This window comes from Equus quagga, chromosome 2 (assembly GCF_021613505.1).
Source record: "Equus quagga isolate Etosha38 chromosome 2, UCLA_HA_Equagga_1.0, whole genome shotgun sequence".
In the NCBI taxonomy this organism is placed as follows: Eukaryota; Metazoa; Chordata; class Mammalia; order Perissodactyla; family Equidae; genus Equus; species Equus quagga.
Window position 1 is genome coordinate 17,322,333 of NC_060268.1, and position 20,129 is coordinate 17,342,461.

Here is a 20,129-nt window from a genome sequence, read left to right on the forward strand (position 1 = left end):
CCTCCGCTGAACAAGCCCAGCTCAGCGCTCCTGGGTCTTCGTGCCCTTGATCCAGTGCCTTGGCTCCTACTCCTCTGGCCTCAGTTCTTAATGACCTGCTTTGGATTTCTGCAATCTTCCAGGACCTGACCTCTGGTATTTGCCCTCTGGCTGTAACCCCGGGGGCCTCTGGCACCCAGCCCTTGCACTGTCAACAGGGAGTAAATCTACCTTAGAGAGTGGTGGCAAAGATTAGATGAGGTAAATGGCATGGTTGTTGTAACACATTTAGCACAATGACTTCTTTCATTTCCTCCCTTTATGTGGATTAAAGTAGAAAAAACGCTGATAAGGCTATAAGGAAATAGATATGTATATGTATACGTTGTTAATGGTCCCTAAAACTGTTGCAAATTTTCTACAGTGTTACCTGGTTGAATGCAACAAAAAAATCAAGAAAACGATTCTACTTTTTAACTCAAGCCTTTCAGTCTCGGGAATCTATCCTAAGGTATAATTAAAAAGCCATACACAGAAATTCTCTGTGCTATCTTTGCAACTCTTATAAATCTAAAATTATTCCAAATAAAAAGTTTATTTTTTAAAAAAGGAGATAAAAGTATTTGTGTAAAAGTGAAGAGGGTTTGTTTGTTGGTGTGTCTGTCTGACTGTACAAGTCTGTGTCATATTGGTTATTCAGTTATATTGGGTTATATTGCTTAAATATCTAAAATTTTTTTAAAAGATTTTACTTTTCCTTTTTCTCCCCAAAGCCCCCTGGTACATAGTTGTGTATTTTTAGTTGTGGATCCTTCTAGTTGTGGCATGTGGGATGCTGCCTCAGCGTGGCCTGATGAGCGGTGCCATGTCTGTGCTCAGGATTCAAACTGGTGAAACTCTCGGCCGCCAAAGCGGAGCGCGCAGACTTAACCACTTGGCGATGGGGCCAGCCCCTAAATATCTAAATTTTTATCAGTATAATACAGATGTTTAGGTATGAGGTTCATTTTTATTTTTTTAATTTAAATTAATTTATTTTTTTATTTTTTAAAGATTTTATTTTTCCTTTTTCTCCCAAAGTCCCCCGGGTACACAGTTGCGTATTTAGTTGTGGGTCCTTCTAGTTGTGGCATGTGGGATGCCACCTCAGCATGGCTTGACAAGCGGTGCCATGTCCCTGCCCAGGATTCGAAATGGCGAAAGCCTGGGCCGCTGAAGCAGAGCACGTGAACTTAACCACTCCGCCACAGTCAGGCCCCAAATTTTAATTTTTTTTAAAGATTTTATTTATTTTTTATTTTTTCTTCTCCCCAAAGCCCCCCAGTACGCAGTTGTATATTTTAGTTGTGGGTCCTAGTTGTGGCACATGGGACACTGCCTCAGCATGGCTTGATGAACAGTGCTAGGTCAGTGCCCAGGATCTGAACCGGCAAAATCCTGGGCCACTGAAGCGAAGCACACGAACTTAACCACTTGGCCACTGGGCGGCCCCATATTTTTTTTTTTCTGAGGAAGATTAGCCCTGAGCTAACAACTACTGCCAATCCTCCTCTTTTTGCTGAGGAAGACTGGCCCTGAGCTAACATCCATGCCCATCTTCCTCTACTTTATACGTGGGACCCCTGCCACAGGCATGGCTTAATAAGTGGTGCTAGGTCGATGCCCAGGATCCAAACTGGTGAAGTGGAGAGCGCAAACTTGACCACTGCACCACCAGGCTGGCCCATGATGTTCATTTTTATTAATGTTCTCATTGACTATACTCCAGTCTTTCCTATTTTCCTTTAGCTAAGAGGCTGGCTAATTTTAACAGATGAGGTGTGTGTAAATGTATAAGTTCTATAAATGGCTTAGTCTGTCCCTTTGCCAGGCTCGGTTCTGACCCAGACAACACCTTGAACTCCCAGTCATCTTTCCACCACATATCACCATTTGGGAACTTTCTTTCTTTTTCCCTAGTCCAGGGGTTGGCAAACATTTTCTCTAAAGGGCTAGGTAACATTTTAGGCTTTGAGGGGCTATGGTCTCTTTCTCAACTACTCAACCACTCTGCCACTGCAGGATGGAAGCAGCCACACAAGATATAAATAATATGTACAGAAATGGGTGTAGCTGTGTTCCAACAAAACTTTACTGACAAAGACAGTCGGCAACTGGAGGTGGTAGGCAGGCTGCAGTTTGCTCCACTCTGGACCAGTGCTTATCAAATTCAGTGAGCACGCAAATCCTTTGGGGAGCTTGTTAAAATACAGAATCTGTTCAGTAGGTCTGGGGCAGGGACCATACTCAGAGAAGTGAAGTGTTAGAGGAGTCCTCAAAGTACACACCTACAAGATCATGAAGTTCACCCTTCTGCATATCAGATCAAATCAAATGACATCAATTGAGTGCTTATCAGCCACAAGACAGCCAGGGAACAGAGTAAACAGAAACACAGGTTTTGTGGATAATTTCTTTCATTTGGTCACGGATCTCAATCCACAGAATGCTGGATGAGAGGACAATCTGGCTTGACATGTCGCCCCACAGATTCTCAGATTCATTCAGCTGATCTGGCTGGCTGGGTGGCAGCCCGACTGCTCATGGGCCCAGGCGGTCTCTCTCCAGGTTTTACAGATATTGAAATACAAAGACGCTTCCAGGAGACAGAGAACCATTACTTTGTGAAGGGCTTACCACAATACCACTGACTAGAATATTTCACTTCACCTCAAGAAATTACAACAATGTATTTAGACTTTTATGTCACACCATACACAAAAATTAACTCAAAATAGATCATAGACCTAAATGTAAGAGGTAAACCTATAAAACTTTTAGAGAAAACAGGTTTAAGACCAACGGCACAATCCATAACAGAAAAAAAACTGATAAACTGAATTTTATCAGACTGAAAAACTTAAACTTGAAAAGACACCAATAAGACAATAAAAAGTCACAGAGTGGGAGAAATTATTTGCAAATCATATATCAGATAAAGGACTTGTACCTATAATACATAAAACTCTTTTTTTCTTTTTAAAGATTTTATTTTTCCTTTTTCTCCCCAAAGTCCCCCAGTACATAGTTGTATATTTTTAGTTGTGGGTCCTTCTAGTTGTGGCATGTGGGACACCGCCTCCGTGTGGCCTGATGAATGGTGCCATGTCTGCACCCAGGATCCGAACCAGCGAAACCCTGGGCTCCCGAAGCAGAGCGTGCAGACTTAACCACTTGGCCACAAGGCTGGCCCTTTATAATATATAAAGCTCTTAATAGGAAGATAAGCAACACAATTAAAAAATGAACAACGGATTTGAAAATATATTTGAACAGAGAACATATGAATGGCTAATAAGAATATGAAAAGATGTTCGACATCATTAATCTTAGGAAAATGCAAATTAAAACCATAAGATACCACTTCACACTCACTTGAATGGCCATAACCAAAAGTGCAGAAATAATAAGTGCTGCCCAGGATCTGGAGACACCAGAACACTTTTTTTTTTCCCGAGGAAGATTTGCCCTGAACTAACATGTGTTGCCAATCTTCCTCTTTTTTTGTTTGAGTTAGATTAACCCTGAGCTAACATCTGAGCCAATCTTCCTCCACTTTATATGTGGGTTGCTGCCACAGCATGGCTGACGAGTAGTGTAGGTCCACACTTGGGATCTGAACCTATGAACCCCAGCCACTGAAGCAGAGCATGCCAAACTTAACTACTACACCACAGGGCTGGCCCCCCAGAACCCTTAAACAGTGCTGGTGGGAATGTGAATGTTACAGCCACTTTGGAAAACAGCTTGGCAGCTTCTTAAAAAGCTACACACAAATTTACCATATTATCCAGCAATTCTACTTCTAAGTATATATATCCAAGAGAAATGAAAACATATGTCCACACAAAAGACTTGCACATAAACGTTCACAGAGGCATTATTCATAATAAACCGAAGGTGGAAACAATTCAAATGTTCACCAGTTAATGAACAGATAAACAAAATGTGGTATATCTTTATACAATGGAAAACTATTCAGCAATAAAAGGGAATAAAATATTGTTACATGCTACAAAATAGATGACCCTTAAAAACTTGTGAAATGAAAGAAGCCAGAGGCAAATACTACCTATTGTGTGATTCTATAAATGTGAAATGTCCAGAAAAGGCAAAATCTATAGAGATAGAAAGTATATCAGTGGTTACCTGGGGCCAGAAGAGAGAGGTTTAGGGGAAAATGGGAATCGGGTTTCTTTTTGGGGTGATAAAAATCTTCTAACACTGGATTTATTTGCATGATAATATTTGCACAACTTTGTAAATTTACTAAAAATCATTGTTATGCACATTATACAAAGTTTAGAGCTACTATGAAATAATAAGCAGAAAAGGAAGGAATTATATCAAATGCATTTTGCTTAAATCTGGATGGTAGGATTCGGGGCAATTTTTATTCTCTATCTTCACTTTGCCTTATTCCCCAAGTTTTAAAAGATATACTACTTTTTGTGTCACACACACAAAAACTTTAAAAAATGCTGAGCGTCGTTCTACAATTTTAAAAATTATTCAGCTGAAAAATAAAGGCTTACTCTCAATAATCAAGCTATTTTTTCATTTACTGTGGCATTTCTAAATGCCATATTTCTTTTAAAAATGTACTGTTTTCAAGATGGATATGCCGCGAGCATCTAATCAGGATGGCCTAAACACAGGAGACATGGAAATAGCAACAGCAAGATGCCATTCGCCACACTACATGGATTCCTTTCACGGGCCTCAAAGTTGTTTAGCTGTTTCTGAATTTCTCCACCCTTAAATGAAAGGAAATAAAATACTGGTCAGTAGCAGATTCTCACCTAATTTGGAGCACCTCCCTCAGAGTTTGTGATATGTTATATATTCTTTTCTTATATGCTAAAACAGTTTCTTTGCTTGGAATTTACTGGAACTCTACAATGATTCAGTTTTCTCAACTGTCAACTGGGAATAACGACACGGCCTCACAGACTTACTGTGAGGACTCAATGAGATGAAGGACACGTAAAGCTCTCAGCAGGGTCCCCCTTTTCCCACCTCCTCCTCCTCCCCGGTGTAGGTTAGACACTCCTCCCCAGAGTCTTCCTACTGCCCTTCTAAGTCTACTGAAATTTGTCACCATTCTTCTTCCCTTTCATCCATTCCCCACCTCCCTTCTCTCTCTCTCTAAATCTTCCCTTTCTCGTTCAGAACACATGTTCAGTAGCTTCAACTGGAACTTTTACTTTCTGTTAAATCCCCAGGTCACTCAAGAAATATTTTAACCACATTTTTTTTTTTCTTTTTGAGGAAGATTAGCCCTGAGCTAACTGCTGCCAATCCTCCTCTTTTTGCTGAGGAAAACTGGCTCTGAGTTAACGTCCGTGCCCATCTTCCTCTAATTTATAGATGGGACACCTACCACAGCATGGCTTGCCAAGCGGTGCCATGTCAGAACCCAGGATGAGAACTGGTGAACTCTGGGCCGCCGAGAAGCCGACCGTGCGCACAAAACCGCTGCGCCACTGGGCCGGTCCCTAACCACATTTGATTAATTTGGCATTAAACACATTTGTATGTGTGACGCTTTTTTTACTTAAATAGTTAAAACACTTTAAAATGTTAAAATCCAATCAAATTCACGATTTGTGGAAATCTTGAAGATACCAGTTCTGCGGAAACATTATGAACATACTTTCAGAATAAATCTTATGTAGTCTGTCTACCATTTTTCTAGCAGTATATCTGAAAAATTTCTAAAGTTTCATGTGACTCTTAGATCTTGATCTAAAGCCATTTTAGCAAACTGATAAAAAAGTTTCATTATATTCTGGTCCAAGATACAATATAAATCCAAATTAGCGTGGCTATTTGTAACTTTAAAACATACTTAAACAGTAAATGTGGTTTTATTTTTCCCTCTGCTTTTTCTCCCCAAATCCCCCCCAGTACATAGTTGTATATTTTAGTCGTGAGTCCCTCTAGTTGTGGCATGTGGGACGCCGCCTGATGATCAGCATGGCCTGATGAGTGGTGCCATGTCCACACCCAGGAACCCCGGGCCACCAAAGCAGAGAGCGAGAACTTAACCACTCGGCCATGGGGCCGGCCCCAAAACACACTTAAATACAGCAGAGACAAGCTGGAAGTTTTACTGAGAGGGGTAGATGTTGTATTTTTAGAGACATTCAAGTATCAGACTTTCTATCCTAAATTGGGGGGGGTGAACTGAAGAATTTTTAAGGTCTTTACAGCAATATGATTCATGCAGGGGAGAAAAGTCATATTGCAAAAATTGAAGATGGGGAATTTATATACTATAAATAGGCCATTACATTGTTTGTTAGAAAGCACTTGTTTTATTTTTATTCGTTAGTCATCTGTGTGTGTGAGGAGTGGGGGATAGAGGGTTGAGCAGAGACTGCCCATCAGTCATTTGCCAGAGAGGTGCTGACTATCAGACCTGGTGGTGGGAGGTTTTGGTTTTTTGAGGAAGATTAGCCCTGAGCTAACTACTGCCAATCTTCCTCTTTTTGCTGAGGAAGACTGGCCCTGAGCTAACATCCGTGCCCATCTTCCTCTACTTTCTATGTGGGACGCCTACCACAGCATAGCTTGCCAAGCGGTGCCATGTCCGCACCCGGGATCCCAACCGGCGAACCCCAGGCCACCAAAGCAGATATGAGCGCACTTAACCGCTGCGCCATTGGCCGGCCGCAGTTGTGAGTCCTTCTAGTTGTGGCATGTGGGATATCACCTCAGCATGGCCTGACGAGCGGTGCCATGTCCACGCCCAGGATCCGAACCCGCGAAAGCTCAGGCCACCGAAGTGGAGCGCGAGAACTTAACCACTCGGCCAGGGGGCCTGCCCTAGATTTTTCTTATACATTTTTCCTTCTTCTGAAGAGTAGTGATCTCCTAGCAGCACTCCATTAGGAGTCAAATGACAGGCCTCTAAGTGCTCTTACAGACCAAGGTGTGGTGTTACAGAGTTTACATTCACATCGAACTAAAGGAATTGAGAATTAAGATTTCATTTGCTGATGGCTCCTACAGTTTTGTGTCAAACAAAGAAGAAACAGACCAATAAATAAAACCTCACTGGGATGCAGAGGAATCTCACTTTACATGAAATATATCTCTAAAAGTTGACTGTAAATTCATGTCAGTGCAGTACTGGAATTATGGAAAGTGTTTCTATAAAACCATCACACCATAATTTATCTGCAGTTAGTTTGTTTCAACATTATAAAGTCTGGGGCCGGCCAGTGGCACAGCAGTTAAGTGCACAGGTTCCGCTTCGGCAGCCCGGGGTTTGCTGGTTTGGATCCTGGGTGTGGACATGGCAGTGCCTGGCAAGCCATGCTGTGGCAGGCGTCCCACATATAAAGTAGAGGAAGATGGGCACGGATGTTAGCTCAGGGCGTCTTCCTCAGCAGAAAGAGGAGGAATGGCAGCAGATGTTAGCTCAGGGCTAATCTTCCTCAGAGAAAAAAACAAAAAACAAAAAACAGGGGCTGGCCCCATGGCTAAGCTCGCGCGCTCCGCTGCAGACGGCCCAGTGTTTCGTTGGTTTGAATCCTGGGCGCAGACATGGCACTGCTCATCAAACCAGTCTGAGGCAGCGTCCCGCATGCCACAACTAGAAGGACCCACAACGAAGAATATACAACCATGTACCGGGGGGCTTTGGGGAGAAAAAGGAAAAAAATAAAATCTTAAAAAAAAAAAAAACCCAAAAAATAACATTATAAAGTCCTTTACTCTAATGTTCATATTACCTGGGGGAAAAATTAGTTACCATGTGAGTTTTTTCCCTAAAAGTATACAAGAAATTAATGCTATGAAACTACAGCTATGTATTAAAATTATTACTTAAGATCTTCTTAATTAAATAAAATGTGTCTTGGGTTAGAATCAAGCAATATAAAAAGCTACATTAATATTTTGGGGGCTTGAGAGTATAACAGAAAATTACGGTTCCAATAACAAATTCTTTTTGCAGATCTTTGCTCTAAAAGAAGCAATAAAACACAAAAATTTACTGTATTAAACTTCAATTTGGGGATCAGTTTGCTTACCCAACAGGGTCTATCTTTTTTGTTAGCGACATGGTCACGATTAACTCTAATTCAAATGAGTAATTAATGCTCCTGACGTTTGATGGTGGTCATGAAAGACTTCCACTGCTATAACCTGAACGGCATCATTCACTCTTTGAAACATGGTGTGCTAACAAGACCCAACAAACCAACTCCCGAGGAGAGACAATTACAACAGAAAACACTTACACAGTGCTTACTGCACATCCAGCTGCTGTTCTGAACACTGCACCTACCTTCATTTAATCCTCACCATAGCTCTCTTAGAGACTGTTTTTATTGCCACTTTACAGATGTGAAACTTAGTCACTTGCCAAAGGTCACTCGGGAACACGGTGGGGGGGGGGGGTGAGGAAGGACCCAATTCCAGTAGCCAGCTCCAGCCTCCCTCCCCTCCCCCCCCCCCCCCCCCCCCCCGCCCCCCGCCCACGTCTGCCTCAGGCCTCCAGTAATTCAGTGCCGGCTGTAGGATGACCACAGACGCGCAAGCTCACTCTCCATTCACTAGTGTGAATCTAGCTTTGGTCAGATGACACTCTAGACAAAAGCTTTTACTGGCTAATGTGCATATTTTGGCAGTTTCAATCTTGACCCTGGAGCGCATCACAAAAGGCAGAATGCTAACACATTATTTACTTTTAATTGATCTCTACAGGGAGCCTGGAATGCCTCAGAAGTAGCTCAATCAGATAATGGGAAAGTTTAGGACAGTAAAGCTCGTACCACTACATTTACTACACTGTTTAACATTCGTGATTAGAACTAAACTTCCAAAATTCTTACGTCTGATTTCCTCTCTTAGTGAGTTCAGCTAATCTCCCTTTCCACTTCTAATAAATAAAACCAAACAGCCAGCAAATGCTGTCCACGGCAGTTTGCAGACTCGGATCTGAATTTAGCATCATTCTCGTTCAGATCACATGTCAGGGTAAACCCAGAGCTGCCCTTGGCCCAGGAGCACGTTTTGCTTTTCTGAATTTCACAATAAAGTGTAGCAGTACGTTATAGCTCCTGCTGAAAATGTAAATAGGAGATTAAAGTTGTCAGACAAGAGCCTGCCCAGCTGTCACCCAGAGGACTTAAATTTACACTCATTTATATCTCACAATCTTTGAAGAGCAAAAATCTCACAACTACTTTAGTAGTGGGCAAACAAAAATATTTCAATAGCAGGGCTACATCAAATCACTTTAGGTTAAACAGCAGGCAATGTGAACTTTAAAACGCCAAGAGTGTAAAGAGGCGAGGGAGTGGTGATAGGAGCAGAGTAGTATTGGGATCTCCCAGGATCCCCTCACAAAAACGGGGAGAATAGCTAGGCTAGGATGAGAAGAAAAATTCAGGGCTAGCCGGTGGCGCAGCAGTTAAGTTCATGCGCTCCACTTTGGCGGCCTGGGGTTCCCCGGTTGAGATCCCGGGCAACGACCTACACACCGCTTATCACGCCATGCTGTGGCAGGCGTCCCACATATAAAATAGAGGAAGACTGGCACAGATGTTAGCTCAGGGCCAGTCTTCCTCAGCAAAAGGAGGAGGATTGGCAGTGGATGTTAGCTCAGGGCTAAGCTTCCTCAAAAAATAAAAAAATAGGGGCTGGCTCCATGGCTGCGTGGTTAAGTTCGCGTGCTCCACTACAGGCGGCCCAGTGTTTCATTGGTTCGAATCCTGGGGGCGTCCCACATGCCACAACTAGAAGGACCCACAATGGAGAACATACAACTATGTACTGGGGGGCTTTGGGGAGAAAAAGGAAAAAATAAAATCTTTAAAAAATAAATAAATAAACAAAAAAATGAAAAATAAGAGAGATTGAGGACCACTAAAAAAAAAGAAAAAAGTTCTATAGGCAACGTCTTTCCCAAAAACCAGGTGAAAAACATCCCCTGGAACTCAACCACCGACAGGTAGGGTCAAACTACCCTTAGCAACAAGAGTAGGGTGACCACAGCTGTGCTGGCAGAAGTAGAGCTTCGAAAAAGTGGACTTATAAGGTCAAAAGAGCCAAGGAACCCGGAAATCACCAAGTCATCACCCCAAGGAAGCCCCCTCCTTGTAGTGAGAACCCCACGAGCAAATCTAAGAACCACCATGGGAATTGGGAAGAGGCCTGGCAGGGTGCCTTTCACCTTTCACCACGAGTGCAAGGAAAGGTCCTATCTAGGTCTCCAAAGGCCCGGAAACACCCACTGGAAGCTCTCTTGTAGCAGGACAGACCCTGCACTGAGGGGAAACTGTTGAGGGCAACACAATATATGTGTTAAAAGACAGCTAGCTAGGCAGCTAACGCTGACAATAGCAAGATCAGGGTGATCAAGTTTAGCACATTACTGAAACGGAGACAACTAGACACTGTGTGCCGCCTGATATAATACAAGAGGAAGTACATTGCATCCCCAGTAGAGAAGTAGTTTGCCAAAAAAATTAAAACCTGAATCAAACCTAGCCTCTAGATCTAACTTCTAATTTACGGAAAATATGGAGGAGAAAGGAATATGCTAAATACCATAAAACTGCAATCAGCCAAATGTGGGAAATTGTACAGGATAAATAACCTTGTCTCTTCAACAAATAAATGGCATGATGATGGGGGTGGGCGAGGAGAAGACATCGAAAAAGACCTAAAGACACACCAACAAAATGAAATATGCTGATTTTGTTTGGATCCTGATTTGAAATCACCAACTCTTTAAAAAAAAGTTCTTTAAAAAATAATTGGAGAAAACTGAATATGGACTGGTATTAGACTGTACAAAGGAATTACTATTAATTTTGTAGGTGTGATCATGGTATTGTGGTATATTTTTTAAAGGTCCTAATCTGTTAAAGATTTTTTTTTTTTGAGGAAGATTAGCTCTGAGCTAACATCTGCCACCAATCCTCCTCTTTTTGCTGAGGAAGACTGGCCCTGAGCTAACATCTGTGCCCATCTTCCTATACTTTACATGTGGGATGTCTGCCACAGCATGGCTTGACAAGCAGTGCGTAGGTCCACACCTGAGATGCAAACCGGTGAACCCCGGGCGGCCAAAGCAGAACATGTGAACTTAACTGCTGCACCACCAGGCTGGCTCCTGTTAAAGATATTTAAAGAAGTATGTACCAGTGAAATAATATGATGTCTGGGATTTACTTTAAAATATTCCTAGGGACTGCTGCGGGAGTGTGAAGGAAGCCATGAATTCTGTTTCAAGGCATCTTGCAGCTTGTCAAGTAGACGCCGTGAGCAAAGTTCACCCTCCCGAGTTGAAAAAGCTTATGGACAAGAAGTTATCATTGAAATTAAACGGTGGCAGACGTGTCTGAGGAACACTGCAGGGATTTGATCCCTTTATGGATCTTGTGATAGACGAATGTGTGGAGATAGCAACTAGTGGGCAAGAGAACAATATTGGAACGGTGGTAATGTGAGGAAATAGTATCATCACATTAGAGGCCTTGGAACGAGCATAAACAAAGGCTGTGTTCACCAGGGAAATCATCTGCTTCCACATGTTCCCTTTCCAAAGGGCCTGCTTTACTATGACGTAAAAACCAGGCCGTGTACATTTTCATATTAAACCTGCTCGTTAAAGAAACTTTTGTAATAGTCAAAAAAATTCCTCACACAGAAAAAAGGTGGAATAGATGTATTAGAATGGCAAAATCTGGGGGCAGGCCCCGTGGCCCACTCATCAGGCCACGCTGAGGTGGCGTCCCACATGCCACAACTAGAAGGACCCGCAACTAAATATACAACTATGTCCCGGGGCCTTTGGGGAGAAAAAGCAGAAATAAAAAAAGAAAAGAACATTGGCAACAGTTGTTAGCTCAGGTGCCAATCTTTAAAAAAAAAAAAAAGAATGGCAAAATCTTGATTTTTGTTGAAAAAAGACTTTTTTTTCTGGTTTTGAAATTTTTTAAAATAAGAAGTTGAAAAAAAGTCGATGCACAACGCAATTTAAAATACCTGATTATTATATTAAAACCTATAAAACAAAAGGTGCAAAGGGCAATCAGAGTTATTTTTAAATGCTCTAAAGAATTCTTCAGTCTTTTTTTGTAAGGTAATTGTCATGTACTTTAGGTTAGTCTATTAATAGAAAGACAAAACTAAAGGGTACCATCGTTTAAAAATATATTGTTAAAAAAATAAATTTTTGTGAATTTTTGCCAAATTTAAAACATTCTCCAAAGAGAACACTGTCTCTAGCATAGATCCCAGACAAGGCGTCTGCGTCTGGTATTATTCTTTTGAACATTCTCCCCTGCTGCTCCAACAGAAAACAAATCACATTTCCAAGATTGTTAAATTATTACCTAGGAAAGTTTTGGCAATTTCCCATTCAGTCACATTTTCCAGTCATTTGGCTCTCATGTTTATAGACCTCGTTGTCCAGGAGGGACTCAGCTCCCGGCAATTCTTTTTTTTTCCCTTCAATTTTGACATCTCTATGAGTTAGCTATTATACAATATTATCACAGCCTACCGATTTCTGACTCATATTACCCAGGAGACAATTCAGGAATGAACTTGGATTAGAATTTTCTATAGCATGCTGAGTTTCCTAAAGGTTTTGGTGCCTATTTTTCTATAATCTTTGAAGGTCCTTTTCCTTTTCTTTTCCACACAACATATTATTTGAATAGTTCAAGTGCCTTGCAATATATTTCTACAATTTTCTTAGCCACAGGCAACTACCGTAATGAGAAGCAGATATCTGATCTTATTTGGCAGGTTAAACCCTGGTGCCAGTGAAAGCTGCCCCTCCTTTTCTGTTCCACCTGCATTAGACAGTTTCCTCCCTTGGTTTTTGAACACATGCCAGCTCTTCTCAAAGATCTTCCTTTAGGCTCTAATATTTGTTTGTTCTCCATATTTATAAGTGTAAACAGTACATAATTTCCCCAAGTGACTGAATGACCCCAAAACTACCTTAAAATAAGCACAAATGGGGGTCAGGCCTGGTGGTGTAGTGGTTAATTTTGCACACCCCGCTTTGGCACCCAGGGTTTACCAGTTCAGATCCCGGGCATGGACCTATGCACTGCTCATCAAGCCACACTGTGGCAGGCGTCCCACATATAAAATAGAGGAAGATGGGCACGGATGTTAGCTCAGGGCCAGTCTTCCTCAGCAAAAAGCAGGGGATTGGTGGCGGATGTTAGCTCAGGGCTAATCTTCCTCAAAGAAAATGAATAAGTGCAAATGATTTGGAAACCAGAGACAATAATATGGAGCCCACTGATAGGACAGTAGGAGGCAGAATCATTTTTTTTTTTTAAGATTGGCACCTGAACTAACAACTGTTGCCAATCTTCTTTTTTCTTTACTGCTGTTTCTCCCCAAATTCCCCCAGTATGTAGTTGTATATTTTAGTTGTGGGTCCTTCTAGTTGTGGCATGTGGGACACCGCCCTAGTGTGGCCTGACAAGTGGTACCATGTCTGCACCCAGGATCCGAACTGGCGAAACCCTGGGCCACGGAAGAGGAGTGCGCGAACTTAACCACTCGGCCATGGGGCCGGTCCCTGAAGGGAATCTTTATTTCTTGTTTCTAAACACACACAGACACTCACTGATGTAAGAGTGGAAACTTCTGTTCTTCTAATGGCTTGTGGAAGTGACCCAGAACTCTTATCTCAGCTTTCTCTTCTCCGCATGGAGATAAGAATACTTGCCACAACCTTTTCAGATGGTGAAAAAGATGACTAGATTAGTGTTGGTGAGCCAGTTTGAGCTCTTTGTTGGAAAGACATGAGGTACATAGTCAGCAAGGTAGAAAACTGGATGTGTAGGTGAGTAATGACAGGGAGCTGTATAGTTCTCAAAGGCAGGGTCAAAACTCTTCGTCCATCAGGGATTACAATAACTGGGAAGAAGGCATCTGAGTGTTAACTACTTCAGACTTATTTAAAAGCCTGGAATTCCTTAACATACTTTTCCTGACATATAATATGCACATGAAATATGACAAGTCCCTTTTTGGTCCGCTAGAATAAGCACACAGGTTTCTAAGATTAGCTAATGGGAAAGGGAAAATAACATTGTAAAATTCCAAACTGATTAAAGACACAAAACAGGCGTTCTTGAGGATCATCAGTAGTACACTGAAACTGAGAGAATCAGTGGGAGGGACGCGGGATGAACAGACTGATGCAAGGATAGAACAAACAGGAAGTTTCAAAGGTGAGACTGAAGAGAGGAAATGACTCAGCCAGAGTTTAGGGAGGGAGTTCCTGTTAGGTGAGTTGTAGATGAGTAGATGGCTTGGGAGAGCTCGTTATCTACAGAGGACAAGGTTCTAGGAGGTTGCTGCAGAGTGTCCTCAGGACTCACGGGCACAAAGTACAATGTCAAAAGTATAATAAATATTCTCCCAACATAGGAGAAAATCTTGGTGTCTTTTACTTTTAATACTCTGGGCAATTCTGGTCATTGAACCTTAAGAGATAACTGGTAAATGGTAGCAGCAGAAACTAATAAAAAATGATTGTGGTGAAGGAAAAATACTCATATTAGTGCAGTCTAAATTTAAGTTATTCATCAAACACTTACTGGGGCTCTCACTGCCCCAGACACTGGGGGGGACGGCTGTGAACAGGAGGAGCATGGGTCTTGGCCCTCGAGCAGGCAGTCCTGCAGATAAACTACTATGATCTGGGAAGTACCTGGCCAAGAACTGCATTACTGACATTTATGAAACCACGCTTAAAGTGAATGCAGACACATTCAATTAGAATTCTTCAAAAAGGAAGCACACTTGAAATTTTAAAGGAGACAGTTTTAAGACAGATCTGAACAAGATACTGAGGAAGCCAGGGTGGATGATGCTAAGTAATTTGCCTAAAAGCTAGACTGTAAAGTCTATGAGAGCAGAGATTATGTCTGTTTGGTTCACAGTGGACCACCAGGACTAGCAGAGTATCTGAAAAACGGTAGCCAGCCAAGAAATAAAATGAATAAGCGAAGCAAAGATTTGCAGTACCCGTTATGTGCAGGTGTTGCTTTCTTAGTGTTTAGTATGAGTGTCCCTGATCAGTACATAGACAACTTAAAGTAAGAAGGATTGGGAGACAAGCATGGGCTACTATTAGGATAGGGTCTCTCAATAATTCAGGGATCTGGAAAGCTTCTTGGAGGAAGCAACACTTGAGCTGAGTTTTGAAGGAAGAAGGGAACGGAGGAGAGGTAATGAGGCATAGCATGTGTTAAATTCCTGCAGAATGAAACGTTACACATCTGAGGAGCCATAAAAAGCACAGTTTGGCTGGAGAGAATGGTACCATGATGGTGGTATGGTAGGTTAGGTGATAGGGAGGATCTAGAATTTGAAGGACCTTTATATGCTAAGCTAAAACTGGGGCTTGATTCTACATCTGGGGATCACTAAAATATTTTAAGCTGGGAACGACAGGATCAGATCAGCCTTTTGAAGATCACTCAGGCATCAGTGGTAGGGGAGGTGGGGGAAGGGTAGAGGTGGGAAGGTTTAAATTAAGACATGAATGAAGATAACAGAATAGATATGAAAGGTGTTACTGACAAAAGGATTGGATGTAGGGGCTGAGGGAAAGGTACTAGCATGACGGCCAGGCCCCAGGTTCGGAGGTAGTGCCACTTAATAAGAGAGGTAACAGAAGAGGAGCAGAGTTTTTTGTTTTTTTCAAATTGAGTAGGGAGGAAAAAAGGATTATAAATCCAGTCTTTACTTGACCTTGAGGTACCAGTGGGAAATATAAGTGCACATGTTCCTCTTCTTTTGATGCTAACGTCACCGAGGTCAACCACACCATGTCACAAACGTTTGCTGTATGGGCTTGAAGCTGCATGATATTCTGAAATTTTTAGGTGCTGTGAGGTCCCTCAAAAAGCAACAGGATTGAATAAGCAGGTTCTATATTGGGTGCTATAAAATGGAGAATTAGTACTTTAAGAATGTGGAGAAATAGTTCTTAATACTACGACCTAAGACCTCGTTTCAATATAAATAAAACATGGCAGCATGGGTAACAAGTCCAATCTGCTCTCCCTTAAACTAAAGCAGGGGCCGGCCGCGTGGCTCAGTGGTTGAGTTTGCTCGCTCTGCTTCTGCAGCCCAGGGTTTTGCTGGTTTGGATCCTGGGCGCGGACATGGCACTGCTCATCAGGCCATGCTGAGGCGGCATCCCACATGCCACAACTAGAAGGACCCACAGCGAAAATACACAACTACATACTGGGGGCTTTGGGGAGAAGGAAAAATGAAAAATAAAGAAAAATTTAAAAAAGAAAAAGTAAAGCAGACGTGATAAAATAAGATGTACTACTTTATCTCTTTGAAATTACACCGAGTGGTCCTGTATTAACCAGTGAATAATTTTATTGGTAGTAAAGAAGAAAAGAACTTTTTTAATGCAATCAATTTTAAATGCAATTTCCCTGCATAGTTATAATTACTAAACCTCTTTTCCTTATTATGTTGTTAAATATTTTTGTCCTATTTTTCAACCAAGCTCTATTAACTTTTACAAACTTACTAGTTCATTAAGGATGTTTCCTGCCAACCTCAGCAAATAGAAACACACACTATGGTACTTCAAGATTAACCTTGTCTTTTATATGCGTATTATATGCACTCAAACAACATTTAATGACCCAGGAAAACATCTTTAGCCGTTCATCTACGATTTTAAGTTATATTCACGATGCTTTGATTTAATTCCATCAAAAGATTCTGCTACGAATGGCAATACTTGTGAGTTCATTCACTTCCAAAACATCAAACTGTTAGTGTAACCAGTCTGCCTCAAAGTTATGTCTCCCTCCACCCACCGTCTTCAAGAACTAAAGTTTTTTTATCACCTCCCCCTCTCCCCCCAAAAAGATGAAAACAATCGCTCCCAGACCCCCAAACAGAATCCATCCCAGAATAAGAAAGAAGAGGCGAGGCAAAGAAGAACAAGATGCGAAGGGCGACCGGGAGCACAGAATTGAGACCAAAGCCCGGGTTCGAAACGCAGACGGAGGAATCAGTGCCCACGTCCGGAAGGATCTGGGCTATTCGCCGAAAGAGAACGTCCCCAAGGCCCCGGAACTGACTGGTGCTAAGAAACCAGAGAAAGAGCGAGTGACCCTCTGGGACCGCCTGAAACACGCAAGGAATGCAGAAGAAACGTCAGGAATCCGGGACCGGGTGAGGCGGACACGAGCGACCAGCCAGGGTAAAACCCAGCTCCGAAGACAGGCACATGGGTGAGACTCTTGGGTGGGGAACGGCGCCGGGGCCTGACCGAGCGAGGGAAACCACCGGGAAGCCAGCCAGAAACCTACTCGCCTCCCAAGGTCGGAGCCCGAGGCCCACTGTCGGACGCCGGCGGCCAGACACCAGGGGCGAGTCTGAGGGCGGGCCTAGGGGCGGGGCCGGAGCTCCTGCCCCGCCTCTAACGGCAACCCTGACTGCGTCCTCAATGCGCCTGCGTAGGGTGAGGCCGGACTCTATTTGGCTACTAGGCGTGCGGCGGCAGCGGCGGCGGCGGCGGCGTTCTCTACCCGGCATGCTGCGCGGGAGCGACGGCCCTACGTCGATCCCCTTCCCAACCCTGCCCCCCCGCCCCCCTCCCGCCGCCCCCCCCCTTCCCCTAAAGTGAGTGAGTGAGACGGGCAGATGGAGGAGGGACTGTAATGGCGGCGGCCGGCAGCTCCCTGCTCTGACCCACGGCAGGCATACAGCAACGACCCCCTCCCCGCCCCTCTCCCAGCCGGCCTCCGCCCCGCCACCAGCGCGGGGCCACCCTCCCCGGCCCTTCCCCCAGCCGTCGGCGTCTCGCCCTGCGCCCCGGCCGGGGCCCCACACACAATGGACGAGCTCGCCGGAGGCGGTGGTGGCGGCCCGGGGATGGCGGCCCCTCCTCGGCAACAGCAGGGACCTGGGGGGAACGTGAGCCTCTCGCCCGGGGGGAATGGAGCGGCGGGCGGCGGGGGCCCTCCGGCCGCCGAGGGAGCGGGGCCCGCGGCAGGCCCGGAGCTGTCCCGGCCGCAGCAGTACACTATCCCAGGGATCCTGCACTACATCCAGCACGAGTGGGCTCGGTTCGAGATGGAGCGGGCGCACTGGGAGGTGGAGCGGGCCGAACTGCAGGTACCTCGCCGGGGTCGGGGTGCGGGACGGCTGCGACGGCGGGGTTCCCGGCCGGGGGGGTGGGGCCGGGACTCCCCTCGGTCGGAGCCCGCGGCCTTGGGAGGACGAGAGGAACCTACCTGTGCGGCTCGGGGGGCGTTGGTCCTGGCCACGGTTCTTGCTAGAGCCCCCCTCCCCCTTTTCCGCAGAAGCTTGTTCCCCAACCCTCACTAGCTGCGCGGTGCGGGCTTCCTTGGGGCAGCCATTTTGGCTTTGAGTATGGCGTCTGCGGGGGCTCCTCCGGAGGCTGCCTGCCCGGGTCTCCGGGGTTTGGGGCCGAGCTCCTCTCTGTGGGAGAGTCCGGCATGGGGCTGCCGGGCGCTGAGCGTGCGCTTGTGTGTGTCTCTAGAGATAGAGAACCCGAGGAGAGGGACTGGGATGGGCATTTTACCACCTTTTTCCGGATCACCCCCCTTCCCGATTTGGCATGTCTGGCCCCCTCCCCCGGAGTTCGTCCGCACTTACCCCTTGACAGCCACGCTTCTTTCCAGGGCCGCTACCAGGCACAATGGCTTGCGGCTGACCTGTGAAGTTTTCATTTCCTGCTGCCAACTTTAAGGACCTTCTCACCTGGGATGCTGCCTTATTCACTCAGATTCCCTTTCAGTTCTTCCGTACTTAGTGACTGACTCATCAAGGCTTGTCTGTACTGAATTTTTCTTTTTAGAGTACCTTTCACCAGGCCTCCCCGTCTTCTATCCCCTTCTTTACCCATAACAAGCCAAATCACTGTCTGTGCTCTCTTTATGAAAGTACTTGACTCGCCTTCCTAACTCAGTAGCGGAAGCAGAGTTAAATATCCTCAGGACCCTTCATAAGTAAGCCTGCCTCGATCCTCTTAAGGTGAAACTCTGGTAGACTGGTTTTCCTAGCTTTTGGAAGGTCTTGGCGGTTTAAGGGCTCATCTCTTGGATTTCAGAATGGCTACGTCTTTTTAAAAGGATTGTTCAGCTTTTTTGGGTATTTGTTTATTTTTAAATCCCTTTCCAGGGCAAATTTAGGCTTAGAAGAAAAAAGCATGCGTCTAAACGGTATTGCACCTGTTCTTCAGTCTGGTATATATTTAGAATGTAAGCAGTATTGTGCGCTGACATATATGTCGTATATGCCTGTAGTGAATAGTTAGTTAGGAAAATGTAGTTTTGAAAGAAGGCAGATTGGATTAACTTTGAAAGGGTGTCTTCAAATATATATCTCTTCACTTTGATTTTGAACGAGTAAATTTACTTGATTCTACAAAGTGGGTAAAGTTAAACTTTTAAAAAGTAAGACTACTTATATATTTTGACATGTATCAAGTCTTGAAAAATTAATTACAAATTAGCATTTGTTAGTCTATTCAGTATTTTTGAGTTGTGCTTTGATATACATTTGGGCTTTTAAAATGATAACTTTCACCAGTCCTTGATAGAGTGTTTATGACCTTTCTTCTGTTGTACGAAAGCTTGGATTTTAACACTTTTCAAGTTAGCATTTGCATTAGTCTTTCATAAGCTTCACTAATGTAAGTAGCTGAGAAAATGTCTTTCTTGTGTCTAAATTAGTAGAATTTTTACATTAATGAGGTCTGTTTTGTCTTCCCCAGCCCCTTCTTTCCTTTCTAGTTCTCCTCCCCTTGACAGTAACAGAAAAGTCTTTTAAAGAAGCTTCCTTTTGCTTGCTTGCTTGCAGTTGATCTGTTGGCATATTCTGATAGAGCTTTCTAAGCTTTTTTTGTTTGCTTGATTTGAGGAAGTTCTAGTGTTTCTAGACTCTTAGTTTTTTCCCAGGGATTTTTATTATTTCATACTGAGTCTTTTGGAATAAAATGTTCATGATTGTGTTTGTGTGTTTTGTTCTACGTATTTCTCTAAAATGTTTTATTGAGTTGCTTAGTTAATAGGGTTTCAGGTTTGCTTCTGGAATATTGAATT

At 43.7% G+C, this 20,129-nt stretch overlaps 2 protein-coding genes across 9 annotated transcripts in view; one reads left to right on the forward strand and one right to left on the reverse strand.

The window, feature by feature from the left end:
- AP4S1 (adaptor related protein complex 4 subunit sigma 1) overlaps nt 1-18,898 on the reverse strand; it is a 44,275-nt gene extending 25,377 nt beyond the window's left edge. Inside the window, exon 1 of one of the 4 annotated variants that reach the window (XM_046652035.1) lies at nt 18,682-18,898. The gene's annotated coding sequence lies outside the window, so the exon portion shown is untranslated. Of the gene's footprint in view, nt 1-17,369; nt 17,397-18,296; nt 18,604-18,681 lie in introns of those variants that run through there. The other 3 variants (XM_046652034.1, XM_046652037.1, XM_046652036.1) reach the window with 3 other exon arrangements.
- STRN3 (striatin 3) overlaps nt 17,521-20,129 on the forward strand; it is a 94,648-nt gene continuing 92,039 nt past the window's right edge. For 4 of the 5 annotated variants that reach the window (XM_046652027.1, XM_046652029.1, XM_046652028.1 and 1 more), the window contains exon 1: nt 17,521-18,177. In XM_046652027.1, the coding sequence (XP_046507983.1) occupies nt 17,896-18,177 (282 nt within the window). In that variant the 5' untranslated portion in view covers nt 17,521-17,895. The remainder of the gene's footprint in view (nt 18,178-20,129) is intronic. The other variant, XM_046652031.1, reaches the window with a different exon arrangement.